We start from the raw sequence: 20,854 nt of genomic DNA on the forward strand, positions 1-20,854 counted from the left end.
GGGGTTTCGCAACACTCGAAATCGAGGCTGTAAATCAACTAACTCATGTTTATGTATGAAGAGCTGTTATAAGTTGCTTGTACACTTATTTCTTGCTGCGTGTGTCGATAACGCGCTTAAAAATACATATTTTGATCTCGCACTGGTATTTTCGTCGATGCTTTTTATTTAAGAGAAAGTCAATCTGTACTAAAACTTGAACCTCACACATTATTATATATGAACACACTCTGCTTCACATATTATTTAAACCTTACATTGCATTCGTAAAGATCTGTAAACAACATTTTTATAATCTTTTATTGTTAAAGCACATGAAAATTTTCGAAACTGAAATTTCACAGTTTCCGACAGCATCCAAGAGGTTTCTTAGAAAAGACAATTAAAAGAAAAATATAATATAAGACCTTCTTTCCCTCCACGGCTACTTACCAGTAAGTGACAGGTAGAGAGCCGACAGAGCAGATTAGAGCGGGCAGAGCGGGTGTATAAATCATCCCGATAATTAGCCTCGTAAACTCATTACGGTCTGTAAATTTAATCTGTCTCCTTTTTCGTGATATCGAATAGAGTCGGTATATATTTAGTTGATGCAATTTGATTAATGAGACGCAATTAACGGTTGCCTTTGCCGCAGACAGTGTGTGTGCATGCGACAGAGCTGGGCCATAGAGGGGGTAATGGTTGCGGCAGAGAGAGGATCGAGGAGCCCGGGGAAAATAGCGAATTACGGAATGAACGATCGATAAAACCGTGATACAATATTCAGCAGGAAAATCACGTTCGTTTTTTCGCCGGAGGAAGTAATACAATCGACCCCTCCGTTACTACGACTTCACCTCGTCGATCCTCTCCCTCACTCCTCTTCCTTCTTCGTCCTCCTCTCTTGCACCCTCTGCGCACCACACTTCTTCGTGGCCAACCACCCTCGCGTCGGTACATCGACAAGGTTGTTTTAAATATTCGAAGTTCCGAAGACGAAGGGAACCGGGATACGAGCCAAGGCGAGGTCGCTTTAATATGCGGCAGTCTTCCACTTTAACTTTTCCGGTTTAGCGAAGCCTTGGGTTATCTGCGCTTCCGCGAGTTTAATTACGTCGAAGTTTTCTCGATAATTCGAGAGGGCCAGTCCCGATGCGCGTAACTCTCGCCTCGAACTCGGGCTTCCGTTTTCCTTCGACGCCGCGCTAGTCGCGTTCCATTAAATGTTTGAATAATTTTAATACCGAATATCTTACTCCCTCACTCTTACATTTTGTCTCTCTTCTTCTCTAACACCGCCGCTGTAGTAGTACGAAACGTCTATTTCCTACATTTCATTTAAGAAATATTAATAAATTAAAAAAGTTTCACAATGTAAACAAAATAATTTAACATGAACTCGAATTAAAGCACTGTTTACAGAATAGCTTAAGGTACTCGGAGTTTTCATTCTTTCGATCCAAAATGGTAGCGCTATCGCTTGAGGAACCCAGTACGTTTTTTCTGGAGGTGCTCCGGGGTCTGACATGTAGCATCCGCATTTTTTGAATTGCAACGAAAAAAGAATTTCTGTCGAATCTCCATTTAAATATTTTTTTTTTTTAGAAATAGCAGACATTTAAAATCACAGCTGCAATTTTTCCTAAAAAACGTCTACTAGTCGCGTTCTATTGAACGTGTTGAATAATTTTAAGACCGAATCCCTTACCTCTCTTTCTCTTTTATTTTCTCTCACTCTTTTTCTCTGGCAGAGAGCCGCCTCCTTCTTTTCCATCGCTCTCCGTTAACTGACCCGCTCTATTCGCTTTCGATGTTTTTGTTCCGGTGTTTTTGTTTCCCGGGAATTTCGCGAGCCCACGGTATTCGATTATTCTTCCCGTCATCCTCGCGCCTACGCTCTTCCATTATTAATGTGCCCTCCGCGCTCCTCCATCCGCGAATTTGCAATATTCATAAGTATCGACGCGGTTGTAATGCTATACTATTTCGCGCGAATTTTATGCCATTATAGCGGAAATTGGAAATTATTGTTGCGAGGGACGTCCTCGTCGCGTCTAATTATTCCGTCAGTGGGTGCGATAATGAGTAAATGTCGCGATGGAAATGCCTTTTTTATGGTTTTTAAAGAATATGGATTGTTAGGGAAAAATGCATTTACGCACTATCATCCCCCCTAAACATGATGACACGGTACTCTGGAATGTATCGGACCCATACCCACTATAAAATAATCTAACAGTCTAGGACTCAAAATTGAGACCCGGTCCACCCCTTACTGGCCAAAGAATGGTGAGCACTGCGACCAGCTACTCGCACTATTCCAGTGCTCACATATCTTTGGTTCTCTCTCATACCTGTTCTGATCTTATAAGGCCTGGAGATGGCTGAACTGCAATTGCCTCTGCAAATTTTTCGAACATGAATTTATAAAAATGATTCCAACAGTTGCAAACGCATTCATTAGAATTTTCTGTAGACGTATAATACAGGATGTCTCATAATTCATGGTATCAAATTTGGTCAGGTCGATTCTATGGCTGGAAATAAGACGAAAATCAAGAACAACGAAATTGCGGTAGACACTGAACTGAATCAAGTGAAGGTTACAATGTAAACAGAACATACATAAGAACGACGTATTCAAAATCGGCCAATCAGAACCAAGTGATCTATGGACGCTAAGTCAGTACTAGGCGGTAAATTCAAATGCCAATAGAGTCTATTTCCTCACTGAACACACTAAAATGTACCATCAAAAGTGGTACTGAAAAATTCACATTCATAACATTTGCAACGAAATTGTATATATAGCTGAATCTAAATTGTGAAAATTATATAATGTATAAGGAACGGTCTTTAGTTTGTTTTTTAAACTGCTCAAATAAATCAGTGTAGGGAACCGCAGGAATATTTACAGTGTTCATTGACGTTGCCGATTTAGCTGCTCTGTTTACATTTTCATTGTCTTGAATTCCAAAATGCGATGGAATCCAAAACAATTTAATAAAACTATTATGATCATTGTTAATCAACAAATTGTATTTTCTTTTAATTTCAAGGATGTATATGGGTTAGTTGTAATATCTACTTTTCAGCTTTCCAAAGCCATGAGCGCGCTGAGGAAGTCCAAAAATATGAGAGAACTGAGATGTTGATGTTCCAGAGCAATATCAAAAGCATTCTGCGGTGTACACAGATACAGATGGGTTAATAGAGCGAACATCGGTTATTTATTAACACTAAGCCTACCAACACCGGTCAAAATGACCGATTTCAGGTTTTTTATTTTACTATTAGAAAAACAATCAAACTGATTTCATAAGAAACGATTGTATAGATATCTTTAGTAGTGCACGTATTACAATAGGAGCCGCACAAATTCTAAATAAAATCAATCTTGTCATTTTTATAAGGAAACGTATAGGTTTAGTGTTAAGGACGCGTGTACCCTACTGATATTTAAATTTAATTTTATTGAAAACGAAGCATCTCACGCAATTTCGTTATTCTTGATTTTGGTCTTATTTCCAGCCATAGAATCGACCTGACCTAATTTGTACCATGAATTATGAGACACTCTGCATATAAGGGAGCGAAAGCATGGGGGGTCAATTGTAAAGTTCAGCCACCGCGAGTTAAAAATACTAGGCTCAATTAAGGCTGAAAAGAGAGGCTCAGAAAGAGCAACTTTTTCAACCATTTCGCGTAGAACGTCCTCTAAACAGTCCCGTTCTGATACAGCCCGAAAGGACCACTTTGAAGTGCAATTGCTTGCAGGTGTACTACAGTCTGCAGAGGTCGAGCAAAGGTCTCTCGTCGATGCCGCAGAGGCCGGTGTCTTCGTCGATCTCCGCGCAGGGCAAGTTCCATCAGCCAGAAGTGGTGACGCGCTCGAATCGGATACAGGAGAGTTGTATATAAATCCGGGACACGAGATCGACAGAGAGAGAGAGAGAGAGAGAGACACACACACAAGCATACAAAGAGAAATAGACGGAGAAAGATGTTGCCCGCCAAACTCGAAGGAGCCTGTTGAAGATCCTAGTCGTTCGATGACTGCGATCCGGATGAACCCTGGGGTGATCTTGTTCGACGGTGGCCGGTGTCCGGGAAAAACGGTGTGTGTCCCGTTCGTTCTCGGCGATCGGATCGGCAAAAGTGGCGTCTTCCTGACGATCGACGCGAAATCGTTCGAACGGCTCTCCGTGGAGCGCGCCGTGCGAACTTTCACTGTACAAAACCGAGGAAAATAGTTTCGAGGCCCCATGGTGCGACGGAAACGCGCGGACCTGTATCGGGGATATCGACCCTCTGGCTTCGGCGAGCCAAATTGGACAAGCCGGATGTCGCGAGTTTAGTCGGGAAAGTTAATGAAACGTCGGCCTTTATTGAGAGAGAAAGAGACTCGACGCAGCTGAAACGCCGCGCCGCCGAAAGACGAGATATCAATTCCCGGACTCTTCGGTTTCGGGTGTGTCTTTTCTCCGGGGAGATTTTTATAATAGAGTTCGGCCACGTCCCCGAGAAACGAGGTCTCTTCGAAAAGTCACCGATGACTAACAATACGACGAAGCGATGGTGCGGTGTGGAGAAAACGTCGCCGAATAAGTGACCACGGTCAGGTACCGAGTCTACGTTTCCGTTCGCGAACGGCTCCTGCCGCGAGGACGTGTGTTTTACTGTTTATATGAGATTAGTTTTTGTACAAAGATCTATTGTAAATAGGCGAGACAAGCCTGGTCCTAGTGAGTAGTTCCACAATGTCCGAATTTCATTCGCTAAAAAGTCACGTTAAACGGGAGTGGAGAAGATTGTTTCGGTCACGTAAGATAAATACTCGATGGCGTAAGGAAATAAAGAGAATGCGTTTCATCCGTTTTACAGAAACGAGTCTGCTTCGAGATCTTCACCACCGTCACCACCTCCTCATTCTCCTCCTTCTCCCCGGTCTCCTTCTCGCTTCGTTCTTACTGTATCTTCTCCACACGATCCTCTCTATTAAGAGATGAGAAGAACGTACGAAACGAGCCGCCGAAATTTCGGTCGCACGTGAGGCGAATTCGCGGCCAGGATCGCATTGACCGACGCGCAGTTTGACTCCGCCATCTCAGACGTGAAGGAAATCTTAGTGCACCGCGTGTATCAACCACGGTGAAAGTCCCATGAAAATTTTATTCGGGCGCCAAACACACGATGACCGAGCCCGTTTCGTCGTCGATTCCCGAGGATTTCAATTTCGAACCGCGCGAACTGCGAGCGATACCACTAACCTCCATTTTTCGACGGAATCTCGCCATGGCGAATGCGATCCACCTCTGATTTTGAATTATGCACGAAAATTATCCTTCTGGTCAATCAAGACATTCGACAATTTTTTATTTTATTGATTCCACTGTTTTAATTTGAATTATATACGAGAAACTATATATCGTTTCATATCACAATAATTTTTACTTCAAAGTTTTTTTTTATTGTTAATGCACATCGATCAAATATGAATGTCGCTATTCTTCTTCGAAGGAGTAACTAAATCATTTTAACGTTGTGCTATTTTTGAGAATTCGACCATCAAAATTTTCCTAAAAATATTAATGTATCTTGAAAAATTGTATAGATCGTATCTGTCAGCAGGTTCGCATTCTTATCTACCTGTATTCGTAATACCCAACATTTTTGTTACTTAATTATTTTTATGAAGACTTATTTTGTGTACGACCTCGGTGTTTTTACTTTAGTCATGATGTGTACTATGTCTTTTTTTAATGTTTTAAAGATTGAATATATAATTTTCGATGATTTTTTTTATATACATATATAATCACTGTTATGTGTTTTTGATAATCGATCTAATATTTTTTTATGTATACAGTTTGAATACAAATTTATTTCACCACTTGTGTTACCTTTATGACGCTTTCTCTTTGGTTCTGATTTTACTATTCTTCGCGTACGCGTGTACGGCGGAGAAACGTATAAAAGAATCAATAGTCCTTTCTGGGGAGTAGAAGCGGTTGATACATTCACCAAGTTCTTATCAACAATAGTAGGACATGTTTTTGACGAAACCAGAAAATAATTCAGGTAAAAGAAATATAACAATTTTTGGAACACCGAGCATATATTCTACATATGGAAAAGTTTTGCATATAATTCTACAGCGATCATCAGCAACGAGCTCTTCAACCACTTTGTTTTACACCGAACTAGGTGAGTAAATTTTCATAGAAACAGGTGAGTATTTTGCATAAAAATCCGCAGTCTATTGAATACAGTGGTGTCTAAAGAAACATCGATCAACAAATTTTATTTTAAAAAACAGACCAATACCAATACACACACCTGTCAGTTTCTCGCTCGCTCGGCTAAACTCGATTCCCCCGAGTTTACCCGAATAGCGTTACACTTCGGAACTTTTTTCGAAGCAATTGTGTATGCGGTGCGCCTAAAGAAGTATTCGCCTCAAAACCTTACGTTTGCTTAACGTTGCTATTAAATATTGGACATTTCATATGCAGCAGCCTGAAAACGAAAACTTTTACTTTCAAGAACGTTTCTGGATCTAGTGAGAATTTATATTGCGAAGAATGTTCCATAACCCTTTCGAACCCTGGGAATGTAGTTGTTCACCTGGGCTTTTGTAGTTGTTCAGCCAGGCTCGTTCTATTTTTGCCGTTTTGTGCGAATGCTAAGGCGTCCCCGTCTTCGTTCGCTTAGCGGAAAGTCGCAGAGTCAACCTGACAGGGAAGAAAGGGTGCGTCCTATTGGACGGGTCGTAGTAATTCGAGCATTTTCAGGGAATCCCGGGGCACTACAAGCGTTTGCATATATTGTGCACCTTCGGTCTAGCTAACAGGGACTAACCGAGAACGCCAGCATACCCTATTATTCTATCTGCCAGGCGTGTCTCTGGGGCTGTTAAGACGACCTACTCTACATCCACTGGTTCGTCCACCCTTTCCTCGCGCCCCGAACTGTCAACCACGCTGCCTGTGAATACGCCATGTAATTACAATACATTCAACCATTGTAATCTGATCATTTTGTCGCGTGCTACGGCCGCGAACTCTCGTGAACCCGCCTCCATAGAAATGAAAGTTTTACGGATACATTACGGTCCCGTTTAATGCCTGGACGCCATCGGTTTCTAAAAGTGTAGCTGCCTCTTCGTACTCAGTCATTACGCCACGAATCAGTATGCTAATTCACGGTCTTACGCTTGATAATCACAAGACTGCAAAACCGAAATTCTATTTTCTCCATCGATCATTCTCATCGACGTTTCGAACACCTACGAAGTTTTCATCTTTCGTTTGGACATTTTTAAACGTACGGTGTGAATATTTTCAATTGTTCGTGAATGTACATGATGTCTTAAATGTTTTATTTTTTGAGTTCGTTAAATTGTAGGCTGCTTTTTATTGTAGTTTTACTGTGTAAAATATTTTAACGATGTCATAAAGTAAAGGAAACTATTCAAGTCCTTCCTAAAATTGTAATTGAATTTTAATTGCTTGCTACAACGAAATATGTCGGAAACATTTTAGCACGATTTCTCCAGTCCAAATTGACTGAAGTTATTAATAAATTAATAGAACGATATGGTATGAAATTGTTAGAGATGACATTTTCGTCTATCGTATAAGCTAGTATAAGGTAGGCGTCTTAATGGTGAATTGAATGCACGTTCGATTGTATTGTCTCTTTACTATGTAAGTCGAAGGAATCGGTTTCGGGTTTGTCGTTGACCCTTGACCCGGGCGTGTCATCGCCGAAGCCTGGTGGACCGAGCTTGCTCAAAATTAACGGAAGCCAGTTGATCGTGACCACTTTGGCCAAATTGGTTTGTGCAAGCGGAGCCGGCGAGTGGGTGGATAGCTAAAACGACGCCATTTCTGCGATTGGCTCGGAAAAACTTAACTGGACCGAGCACTGAACAAATTTTTATAAATTTCACCCACTCTTCGGCGTTTCTGACAAACACTTTCCCAATCAAGTAATCGTCTTCGATACTTTAATAACGTTTAAAAACGTCGTACAAGTTTCACGGTATTTATTTATCTCGTGCACGTTCACTTCACCGATCTAATTGAAGAAATATTAAAAAATATCCATCTGTATAATAAGAAAATAAGAAAACGATTAAACAGCTTCTAGATCTTTCCAAATTTTTAAACTCTTAATTGAGACCTGTGCAGAAAAATGATTAATGTTAAAAAATTTCTTTACAGTCGTGCACTTTCTATCTCGCGTTAGCTACTAATTTATTTAACTGCGAACAGGCATGTTACGCCTGTTAAATATTCAGATGTAACAGTGAAAAATCTAGAAAGCGGAATATAAAATTCATTTCGAATCGCAAAGTTCTTTAACAAATACGCGAATGTGACTCATGCATTTTAATATAACGAGGAACTTCTCTCGCGCATAGTTATTTTAATATCCGCGAAAATTTCCGCGGGGACCGATTGCGCGAATGATTTTGCTGGGTGACAAATGTTCAAACGACTTCACGCTATTTCATGAACCGTCATATTTTATACAAAATATTTCTACGCAATGTTGCAGTTATTTTAATGGAGACAAAAGAGAATCGAACCAAGTAAGTAGTGATGAATTATTTGAAATAATGTATTGGTTCGATAAATTTCTTTATATAATATAAATGAGAGAGAAAAGTGTTTCATAGAAAAGTTTATCCAGAGTCGTCCTTGAGCTGCACGTTCAGAGACCGTGACAAGCAAGTGCATAAGACACTGTAAAGTGCTCGACATCCATGGGCGGTATCATTCTGTAATAATTAACAAGCTTGCCGTATGGTCATGGAATCGTAGGTTAAACTACAGCACTTATGTACCTAAACCGCCCATTAAATCTATCCAGAAACGTGTATTATTTTAAGCACAGTCTCTCGAAATCGATATGCTTTATACAGCGACGTGTAAGTATCGGGTTTAGCCTGATTTGTATTCTTTACCTAAACGCTGTGAATAGTTCTAATCGCCCCGGGAAGACTTTTATTACTGTTTGACTTGTTGTAACTATGGCCACTGTAAATCTTCAAAATTACAGGTTGCACAAACACAGGTATACATAATTTATTATAATCCATTCATAATTTATATTTGGTTTTCCAGTTCTCTCCACTATTATTAGAAACTGCAATATTACTGGATTTATTTGCTGTGCTCATTTTCGATGCAATATTAGATTTCCTATTAATAAATTTTTGCACTATATCCTAGATTAAAACCTTCGAATTACTTGGAATCCAATCAACATCTTTTAGACGAAATCATCCTGCGGAAGTGAATAATTTTCTTATTCATTGAGTTTCTTTTTTTGCAACTCACCACCTTGCTGCATTGATTTAGGGATGATAGTGGAACAGTACTAAAATTAGTATACGAAACGAATATTAATTAGAAGCAGCTTTTTCTAGCAGACTTTTTTTTACCAAAGTGCATTTCTGACCAAACAAATTGCCGGAATATAGAATCATATTTGCATGCGAATATGAGATGAAAATTGAAAGCTGCAATTGAACATTCTGTGTGTGTGCAAAATAGTAATTTAAATATGACCGTCGTTTTTAAAAATAGTGAGGTTCTTGAACTTCATACGAGGTGAATTATAAAATTTGTACCTTGACTATTTTTCCAATAATCCGTTTGCGGATTTGTAGTATTCCGAGTAAAAATTTTGTAACAATTAGAACATTTTAATAAAATTGACAGAACGTCAGCTTGTAATACTAACGCTGTAATTGGTTCCAATTTCCAATTTGTGTGAAATATTTACAGCACGTCGCAAATCTCATTACATCTAATTGTTTATCGAATCGGTTTGTCAGCGAATGTTGCTTTAGTTTATCTGTCAAAGGGTGTTTCGATTAATTTCTCGATGCGATAGAATCAAGCCTACACGTATTTCAGTGAGTATATTTGACGTTAGCTTAGGAGACAAATATGAGACAACTGACAACATCAAAGTAAACCTCCCAGCCACACTCCCAATTGCTAGAGTTGATTGAAAGATGCAGTTCCAATTAGACTGATTCACTTTGTGTTTATCCTTGTTAAGAAGCAATCGTAATCAGCGGGACTATGGTAGTATACATAATTAATTAACTATGAGCGAATATGATTGCAAGTTAAAATTTCTGGCACACAATTTCCACACTAAAATCAAACTCCATTGTGCATAATATTCGCCTGCATTTGTTTCGCCAAAGCATAATTTTCATTTATTGAAATATTTTCAATTTTCTTCCTTTTCCACTAGGAAATAGGGTAAATTGTACTATTGCTGGCGCTGCATTAGTTATTGGCACTTTTAATTGGCACGTATAGAAAATCATTTTATATTGCTTCTTATTTATATTTCAAAGCAACGTTGTAAGTTTCCATAACAGAGTTCCACATATGACTGTTAGCAACGCTGGTACATCCAGTAAGATCGACGGATGACCACAGTGCAATGCAATTAGTGTTTTATTAACACTAGAACTACCGAGCACTATGAAAAGATTTTTACTACGATTTTGGCTTAAGATGCCAATCATTGTACAATTTACCCTAATCAAAAACCGAGAGGCTATAACACAAAAGCCGTGAAAAAATGAGACGGATAAATATCTAAGAATATTAAGTAAGAAACAATTGATAAGAACAGCTATAAAATTGCATGTGTTTCTGAGAGGTCAATGCAAGCATGCTTGGTCCGTTAGAATCGTCTCCGCCCACGCGTCCGTCAGCGTTCTACATTTCATTTGTCCCTGCATACATGAAAAGTGGTATAGGTAGGTAACAGGTTCGGATCGCTTTCAACATTAGTCACCGGCTGGGGCGGTCGGTGTAGCTACTTTGTATTCCGTGGCTTATTCAATACGTAATACGTCGAAGTTACAGTCGGTTTGTTCGCGAGCACCATCTCCGCCAATATGTCCCTAGTTTATAATAATCCTGCGGCTCGTTTCTCATTTCGCTTCGAAACCGACAGAAACAGCTTTCCGTTTTCGGAGGTCGGCAGACGTGGCACGCATGTAAAATACAGCCGCACACCGGTCAGATATGATTCAGGGACTGGCTGGAACCGCTCCGGTTTGAGAATAATCGACAGTGTCTGATGTCCGGAGTGGCACGTAAATAATCGCGGATCGATGCCTGCAAAGTGACACGTGGAAACGGTCGGTGGACGATGCGGATACGCCATGAATGTTGCAACGGAGGATATCGACCGTGTCGGGGCCCGGTACCGGTCAAAGTGAACGCCGATTGCGTGCACGCCGCCGTTTCATCGATCCTCCTACGATGGAAGTGAAATCGACAGTCGAATATCCGGCAAATATTGTCGATCACCTACTGACCGTACCGCGTTACGCCCATTCAAGATGTATCTTTTCGAAATGGTCTAGTCTGTCGCGTCCAGCGCACACCTTATTCTTCATCCCGGAAATAAAATGGCTAACGGTCATTATTTCCTGCGAGCATTCAATCGGCCACACACCAGAGATGGGCAAAAAGTTAATCAACGATAGACGACTAAATTTCTACTTCAATCGTTAATCACAATTAACAATTAATCCCCTAGTTCAGTCGTTAATTGCGGTTAACGATTACATTTCTACTTTAGTCGTTAATTATTAATCGTCAATCGGATGATTGATTAATGATTAACTGCTGAAATTGCGAAATGAAATACGGAATCAAAACTATATGAATACTGAAAAATAATGTAAACTGAACTTATAGGTGTATTGTCATTTGGTTTATAAATATACATATGTATAATACAAACTCTGTTTATGTCCTTTTATGTTTTTTTTCGATGATTTCTTTTTTTAATCGACGATTGACGATTAACTTCAACAATCGATTGAATCAATAGTCGATTTTTCGATGATTTCTTTTTTTAATCAATGATTGACGATTAACTTCATCAATCGATTGAATCAATCGTCGATTTTTCGATGATATCTTCTTTTAATCAACGATTGACGATTAACTTCATCAATCGATTGAATCAATCGTCGATTTTTCGATGATTTCTTTTTTTAATCGTACACATTAATCAATTAATCATCATTAAAACTTTAATATCGATTAATGTCCAACTCTGCCACATACACAATGACATCAGAAAATATTGACACAATATTCCGATTTTCTCTAAAGATTCTCGATATTTATCGCCATCGGCATTTATTTCAGCAACTGACTGCATAGTTTTTGCAATATAGCCTGATGGAGAGCACGCAATATTGTCACAGGAAAATTGCTTTATTTAATTTTCCAGTATGTGACAGTAGCATGAGTCGATTGTTATTTGTATTGAAATTTTAAGAATATATATAAAATACTGTGAAAACGTTCATAGAGGTAAAAAGCTCCTATCTCATGCCTGTTTTGATTAAGCATGATCTCGCTGTTTGAAACAGGACGGTTAACAAACACGAACAGTCGGTGCAGATGTAATATATTCTATTTCTGTGACTTGCTTGTCTCTCGGTTTTTACACACTGGAAATACCGAGGCTATTACTGTAACATTCCGACGTATGATTAAAAAGATTGCTGGACAGGGACCAAAAAGCAGTTTCCATCCCTAGATACATAAATTTAACTGCTCATTGTCGCAGTCGCATTTATAAACTCAAAATTATGGAGGAAATTGTGTTGTTCTATCTGCTCTCATCTGACTACAAATGTCTATACGTTCATTGTCTTTTGTGAAATACAAAGCACGGTTAAATGTAGATTTTAATTTCATAAATGTGAGACGTATACATATATAAACGTAATAATGCTGCTGAAAAATGTAAAATTGTCACTAAATATAATATTTACAAATACTTGATTAAAGAATATACTTTAAATCTAATCTGAATTTTAAGTGTTTTTCAACTTGACTTTTGTAATTAAATTTCAATTATTTCTTGTACACCCCAGCTTTCGTAATGATTTCGAGTTGTCCTTGGGAGCAGATTACAAGAATCGAGGTTCTCTCAAACAGAGGTAGCAGTACGTTCAGCCAAGAAAGTTAGTGTCCAATGTTTCCTGATGAAATATTAACTTTCATACAAAGTTTCAACCACAACAGGCATTATAACGGTTATAGAATCGCGATACCAGCTGGAACTTAACGTCACGCGTGCACTAGAAAAAGTAATACTTTACTTTCGAAACTATAATCTATGCTTAATATCTCCGAGTAAATTACAATCTAAAACCACTTTATTACACAACTTTGAAACTAAGATGGTGCCATTTCCTCGTATCTTTTGTCTCCTCGATTATCAGATTAGTAATTCGGTTTAACCAACCAATTGACCAATTTATCAACAACCATAGAAATTATCACACCACTTGGAAGTGAAACAATTTTAATAACAAAACAATTTAGTAATAAAAACAATCAGTTGATCAATTTATCTACAACCCACTGCATCACTTCGAAACAACCCAGTCTCACAAACACCCTACAGCCACACAAACCCAAACTCACCCCTCGCCTTCTGACTTTCTATAACTACATAAATTCATCTACGCAAGGCAAAAAAAATCTGAGCAAAACCTTCCGATAAAGTTTACTAAGACCTCCACCCTATTTATGCTTCTCAACTCAACGCAAGGGTTCAGCTCGCAACGAGAGAATGCAGTACGGGGATTGTGTTAAAACCGTGTTAAAAACAGGTGGAGCTCGAACGTTCTCTCGCTTCTTGAGGAACACCTTGGTAGAGCTTGCAGGTTTATTCGGAGCGTTCCCATTCCGTCGGGAAGACCTGTGTAATCCGGCCGAGCAGGTTCTCGGCTGCGGATTCGCTCGCATCGGCGTCGCTTACATCTCTCATCCACAGGAACCAGGAAGACAGAGAGAGAGAGAGGAGCCGTGGACCAGGTCGTTCCGGCTCGTTCCGTTTTTACGAGCGGCTAGGATCATTTTTTACGAGGTAGTTCCGTAGCTCTCGTTGTCCAGAATTCATCCGGCGTGCAGCGCGCAGCCACTCGTCGATCTGCCTCGTCGGCGACCGCCCTCGTCGTCGAAGAGGGTTTGCAACGAGTGGCGCTTCAAGTTTCGATTGACGACACCGGGAAGCTAACCGGGGGCTAAAGGGTGCGGGGTGGTGCCACGGAACGGAAACGAGCCATCGAAGATGACTTTCCGCGAAAAATCTCCTGCCGAAAATGCCGTGCATCCCAATGCCTCGCGGTCGCGAGGCAAGATTCGTTCCCGGGTGATTCAACGGGGTTTCGTGGATAAGGGATGGAGGTGGGGAAGAAAAGTTTAGATTGAAGTTTCCGCGTGAATGAAAAGTTAAGGACTGTCACTCGCATCGTAGCAATCTGCGGTAACAACTTCAGGTCTGACGTAGTTTCACGAGTAATTTTCCGCGATCGCGCGGTTAGGGGCGGGGGATCTTACCGTACAACTATGTATGTATTCGTTAAGAGGACTATCGGCTCTTTCCATCCCTCGCGACCTGATTATCGGGGGTCTTCGGGATTTCGTGTCCCGTTGCAACATTGTCTTACAAGGGAAGGACCCCAAGTGTACGACTTCGATTTTGATAATTTTTTGTGAGGTGATGGATCCCTAATTATGTATGCAAAATATTAGGTGTAGTTACTCAACAGTTTTAAAGATATAAACAATTACAGTTTCATACCTGTGAATCACGCAACCTGCTTACACGGCTAATAGAACTTCGAAACCGTATGAAACTTTAATTGTTAGCTCACAATTTTTGGTCCTTCAACATCAGACTTTTCCAAGTAAAAAATAGCTACGGCTTTTAACAGCCTTTCTTAAAATTCGTATATAAATAATTTTCGTCCTGTGATAAACTACTCATGTTGCACAGCGTGCGTCATCAAAGACACGCAGGATTAGTATTAAAATTAAGAAATGTTTACGTTTAAAGAATCGAAATTAACAATATTGTTATGACAGAGTAACATATTTCGTCTTAATTTGTCATGTTACACAGATATGAGATCGCAAAGCAACCACGAAATACACAAGTAGATATTTCACTCGAAGTTGATTGCACAATCTAGTGCATTAACAGCATTTAGGTCAAAATCTAAAGTTCACCGCTTCACCAGTGTTCCACGCATATATAGTCATGTGCCACTCGTGTCTCATATGTGCTTATTTCCACAGAGATGCGAACCAATCACCCTTAGTGGTAGTGAACGCAAATGAGGTTCGAGCTGCACAGATGAAGACGTGGAAGCGCTAAACTTTGGATTTTCATTATGAAGATATTGGAACACTTGACTGATGGTATACAACAATCTATGGATCATCAGCAAGATTTTCACCGAAAATTATTTTCCATAAACCCAACAAAATAAACGACTTCTATTGATTTCAAATTTATTCTTACATTCCAATTGGAATATGTTACTTTATTAAATGTAAATATCACTAAGTACAAATAACGAGAGAGATGTGAAACAAATTCAATCAGAATGTACCAATAGTTGCAAATATAGTGGGTACAAACAAGGAAACAGATTATATGTTATACAGAAGTCACAGTAGAAGAACAGTAATGATTCGCAAATATTTCTCAGTGCAAATGAGAAAGGAGATTGAAAATAAATTTACTGAAAATAAACAAATAACAACAAGTTGCAAATAAAAACAAATAAATAAAAAATAAAAACAAACAAGGAAAATCGTTTAACGTCTAAGTGGTAGTTTTAATATATAATTTAAGACTAAATAAAAAATCCAAATAATCTAATGAGGACAAAAGAATCTTGACAGAAATTCTTTTTGAGATCATAACTCCCAGTATACCAGTTAAGGGTTACAATATACATATTTAGTTGTATGTAATATAGAAAAACAAAGATTTGCAACCATTACTGCAGTATGTGGAAATAAATAAATAACCAGATTTACAAATACACTTGTAAATATGATCGTAAGAGGTAGAAGTGGCTAATTGTAAGCATAAAACGAATGAAAATTCATCGAAGCCTAAAGTTTCTCATAAATGTCACTCCAGTAGGCCGACTCCGATCAAATTTACGTTGCGGAAAACTCGGCGTGCATGCCTCGAAGCCCGAGTTTATAATAGATCTTATAGTGTGACATGATTGACGTTGTCGCGCTGGGCGTTCGTAATTTTCTAACCTTCCGGAGGGAAGGCCAGGTTAGGACTAGCCATTATTCTATGTCCCGTTTTCAACGAACGGCTGCATTTAAACTGCACTTGACTATACTTGTCGGCACTTACCAGGTCGATGCACACCCCCGGTAGATACACCGACGTTTCAGCAGCTCGTTTCGTTAACACGTACCTACCGAGGAACGGGCGAACACATTTAGACTCAAGGAATGAATCCTTGGCTCGCACTTCAGCCCAAAGACGCAAATTGCAGGAGGCACCGTCGAACGCTACAACGATTCACATGGAACAACGTCATTGTACCCTCCGAATTTCTCTCTTCGTCGGGCGTTAATTACACGTTAATTGACTCGGCGAAGACCTTTTCGTAGCTCGTTAACTTGCGGTTGCCGCGCGGCGAACATTATTTATTATAACTGATGGATCCTGCGAAATGTGTTGCACTCTCTGTTTGGAACGACACTGTCGTTCCGCAGGGATTTTCTGAATGGCGTTTATGCGACAACGCGCTTCAAATTATTATATGCTTTAAATGAAAATTGTTAGACTGAGGATCTCAGTGCAAAATAGAATTCAATACACAATGTGTCTTTTTCCTAAATACATATTATTTACACAATTTTCGAGTACCTATTCAGGATAAAGATTGCAGATAAAAAGTAGCACTAACATAATACATCCCTCGAAGTTTCAGCTTACCTGAAACATTCAAAAAATTTCCTAAATATTTCCTAAACTAGTCATTTTTCGAAGATAAAAAGCTGCATCGATTGGCAGATAAAAAAATATACGGTTTCATTTAAAAAAACTAATAACACGGGTATGTGCACCTGTCGCAACCATTTAATCTCTAGCAAAGCATTTCTCGCAGCGAATAATAATTATGACGTAAATCAAGCTAGCAATATCTGGCGAGACAGGTTGTATACGGTGTCAGAAAATATGTCGGCCAAATGTAGAGTAATACAGCATCACGCAATACTTTTGCCAGGCCAAGAATTTGTATTCGCGGGATTAGCTGGCGTGCGAGGTGAGCTACGTGAACGAAACAAATCGCCACGTTTACGACTTGCATCAGAGGCAATTCCCGATTGATGCGTGCTTCTCCCAGGTCCGACGTAGAGAAGCGGGTCGCCTCGAGCGTGCCACTAAGCGTCACCCGTCGGAAAAATTGCTCCTAATCAATCTCGAAAATTGCCACGAAAACAACGCGCGAGAGAGCACGGGGCAACCGCTCTCCGATAAAATCGCATAAAATCCCGAAGAGTGCTCGCATATATACTTATATAACGCAGACCTCCTGGCCGTTTCACCTGGGAAGAGAAAAACTCGTAACCGGTATTAACCTTTCCCGGCGTGGCCCAGTTCATATTAGTCATCGGCCGAGGAAAGAAGGAATTCATAAGAATGAAAAATTACTGGCGGAGCGGGCCTGCTCCAAGAAACGCGGGGGTAATAACTTCCGAGGAAAGTGCAAGAAAATTTTGCGTGACCGAGCGTGAAACGAAAGTAGAAATGATACGAGATGGTTCGGAACGTTTGAGAAACGCTCGTACTCTAAGATTAAAGTCAACTCGGGCTGGCTTCACGGAATTTCTCGATTGTTTTTCGGCTTCCCAGACAACAGTTCCAGTTATTGTCTAGTCGCTTTGCATCTTCCGTTTCTCCAGTTCGCTTTAGTTCGAGAGTTTACTTTTCATTTAATTCGATATCGTAAGAAAGGTACTCTACGTTTCTTCTAGAAGTGAAAATATTATTTCTATTTGACTGTATTTTGTGACAATTTTACGTCAATTTGGCCAGTGTAAAAGAACAAGATTTGAATAATTTATGAATACTCTTTCAATAATTAATTACCAAACGGTAGTAATATGATTTATGACTATATTGGATTTCTAATGCACGAACTTTTTATCACCACAAGTATCAAACCTGCACATCCGTCAGTCTTTCAGCTCTATCCAGAAACGTTCGGCGTTTCTAAATAAATTTTTTCGTTAACACCTTCAAACTTTCCACTGGAACTGACGCTCTTGACTGGATACGGACCTGAGAGTACTCTTTGCTAAATGTCGCTTCTGCTCTTGAGAGTAAAACTCGTAGAAGTCTACTCTAGTGAATGAAAGCGAGAGCTCGACTTTGGAGAGTAACTCCCACCTACACGTGCTTTTTTTCTATTTTAAACAGTCGTACTCAAGTTATTGTTATTTTCTTTTTTGAAGCAACAACCTGGTGTTCTATACACTTCAATTTTTAATTGAGCAAGTACTTTTCACGATATTGATTGTAGTACATCTACTGTATAATTGAAAAGTTTTTCCTATTACTTCAACTTGGTCAGCATGTTCACTGTGTTCAGTTGAATTCAATCCTATTCAACTCGTAATTCTTCACTTTCTAATTTCCCCTTGCAACATTTTGTACAATTCTTCGTTTGATGATTTATGCCAGGGTGCCAAGGCACTAAAGAGAGCTTTTGCGAAAACAGCGGGATCCCGGTGAAGGAATCGCGTATTCAGTGGGTTCACGTATCCCCGGAAAGTTCGTTAAGGGTGAGGCGGTATTCGGTTCGTCGGGCCGCAACGAGGCATTAATTTTCCAGGATGTTAATACGGGGGCGGCTGTTAGGGTAGTTTGGTCCGGTGGCTGTCGGAGAAAAGGGGAGCGACTTTTACTCAGGTGGACGGCCGTGTACCGAGGAGAAATCAGTGGCAAGAGGAGAGAGTTGGGCCGCGCGCGTTTGATGCTGGACGCTGTCAGCCTATGACGAACAATTTCCAGGTTGGCAGTGTTACGTCGTCGCTCCCCGTGCTCGCGCTAGTAAATAGCATTAGCAAGTCAACTAGCGCTTTGCTCTCCGGGTACTTACTTCTTGAGATTCCAGTTAATTTATACAAGTGGCACGCTGTAATGCAGTTACACAGTTACCGGGGGTTACAAGTTAGTTTTAGTTTCGACCCGACTGCCTTCTTAGCTCGGGCAAACGACGAAGAAGCCCCGGTGTCGTCGTCGTCGTCGTCGTCGTCGTCGAAAGGTGCACGACGCGACGGGAAGAAACGACGAGAGACGGTTTCGTCGAGAGCGTCGAACATCGTTGAACACCGTCACGGCTGCGTTTGGCGAAACGGTAATTTTGTAAAGACAGGGACGCGATGCCTCTCGCGTCGCGTGACGTACCAAGAGTTTCGGTTATTATGCAACAGATACAGCTAATTTCGGCGCGGCGCGATGTCGAGCTGCTGGAAACGTGCTGAGAGCAGCCGGAGACGATCCTACGTTCCGGACTGTTACCGATTCAACGTCCCGTCAGTTATTTCTGCGTTCCCTACCAACGAAATGAACGGCTTCAAGACCGACGAGGTACTGCAAAAATTTGGCAATTATTAGTGGCTCTACCAAATTATCGAAACAGCAAACCATCAACGCGTTAAACAAGCATTCAACATTTTTCAGCAGGCATTGTTACTATATGAATCACACTGTGCCATCATTTTTATTATTTTAGGCCTTCATAGGAGTTAGGATTCTTTAATGCTAATGATATAAAATATTTGATGAAATACTCTACCAAGTTCACAGAAATTAATATTATGCTAAAATTTTAGTCTTTTTCAATCACTCCTTTCTTCAATCCTTCTTGTATGTGTTGTAAGCGCATAAATATCCTCACTCACACACAGGCTATCGAAATTGTTAATCCATACGTATTACCTCGATGCCTTACCCCTGTTTCGAAATTAGCATAGTTTTGCGCGGTTCAGATCAAGCAACTCGAGGTCGGGCTTAGCCAGTTGCAGAACTTCTTTCCCTGGTCAATCATTCGGAACCATGCCCGCGCTATGCATAGCATTCTACACATATAAGAACGAGGGGTGCAAAGAGAACTCGGTCGAGGAACGCGTGGCATTGTTCCCTTCAATCAAACACTGAGGGATTCCGGGGCCGATTTTCTGGGTTTGCTACACGATCTCCGTTTCTCTCCATCTCGTCACAGAGAAAATTCTCCGATCAAATAAATTCTTGGCGCCCGGCATTGAACAAGGGAATAGATCAGTTTGAGATTTCACTTATCCCAACGGTTTAGTATTTTAAAGTTTCGAATCCTTTCCAACTACACTTTCTTCAAATTGCGGAACACACATTCTGCCCGCGAACTTTTGCACCTCGGAGAAACGAATTTGTGAAGATACTTTCTACATGGCTTTGAAACTGAACCTAATGCCTGACACAAATCCACGAAACAGTATTTGATATTTCAATTCTACATAAATTTTATATGATTAATTAAATTACAATTTTGTATATTCGTCAAATCATCAAATTCATGATATCGAAAGATTTCAAAGAGGATGCTAATCAATCTTAATTAAAATAGTTAGTTCCCCGTCGATCTAAATCAATAAACGATTACAATGTATAATATGTAATTACAGGCAATAAACGCTGATCGTCGCGGAGAAGGTTACACGCAGAGCGAAGATAAAAGACCAGGCTCCATTAATCATTTTATCGATTCGCCTCTTTACGTTAATTCGTAAGAAACTATCAATCTTGCGAGACATGACAACGAGCTTGTCGCATCCACATCGTTAATTGAATCTCCTGAGAAGTGTAACAACCAATCACCGAATTTAATCCGCCACCTGCACACGCTTGACAGCTCAATTCTTTTCCAATACTTGTGAATTCATTTCGCAACACAGATTCATTTTAGCAGTGACGAAATGTTTCG

The 20,854-nt window shown here is 40.0% G+C and overlaps 1 protein-coding gene across 1 annotated transcript in view; it reads left to right on the forward strand.

Annotated features, from left to right (window-relative positions):
* LOC143213748 (neural cell adhesion molecule 2) overlaps window positions 1–11,753 on the forward strand; it is a 187,521-nt gene extending 175,768 nt beyond the window's left edge. Inside the window, exon 12 of the mRNA XM_076433882.1 lies at window positions 3,760–11,753. Within this exon, the coding sequence (XP_076289997.1) occupies window positions 3,760–3,903 (144 nt within the window). The 3' untranslated portion in view covers window positions 3,904–11,753. The remainder of the gene's footprint in view (window positions 1–3,759) is intronic.
* The last annotated feature ends 9,101 nt before the right edge of the window (window positions 11,754–20,854 follow it).

The sequence above is a fragment of the Lasioglossum baleicum genome, chromosome 11 (assembly GCF_051020765.1).
Source record: "Lasioglossum baleicum chromosome 11, iyLasBale1, whole genome shotgun sequence".
NCBI lineage: Eukaryota > Metazoa > Arthropoda > Insecta > Hymenoptera > Halictidae > Lasioglossum > Lasioglossum baleicum.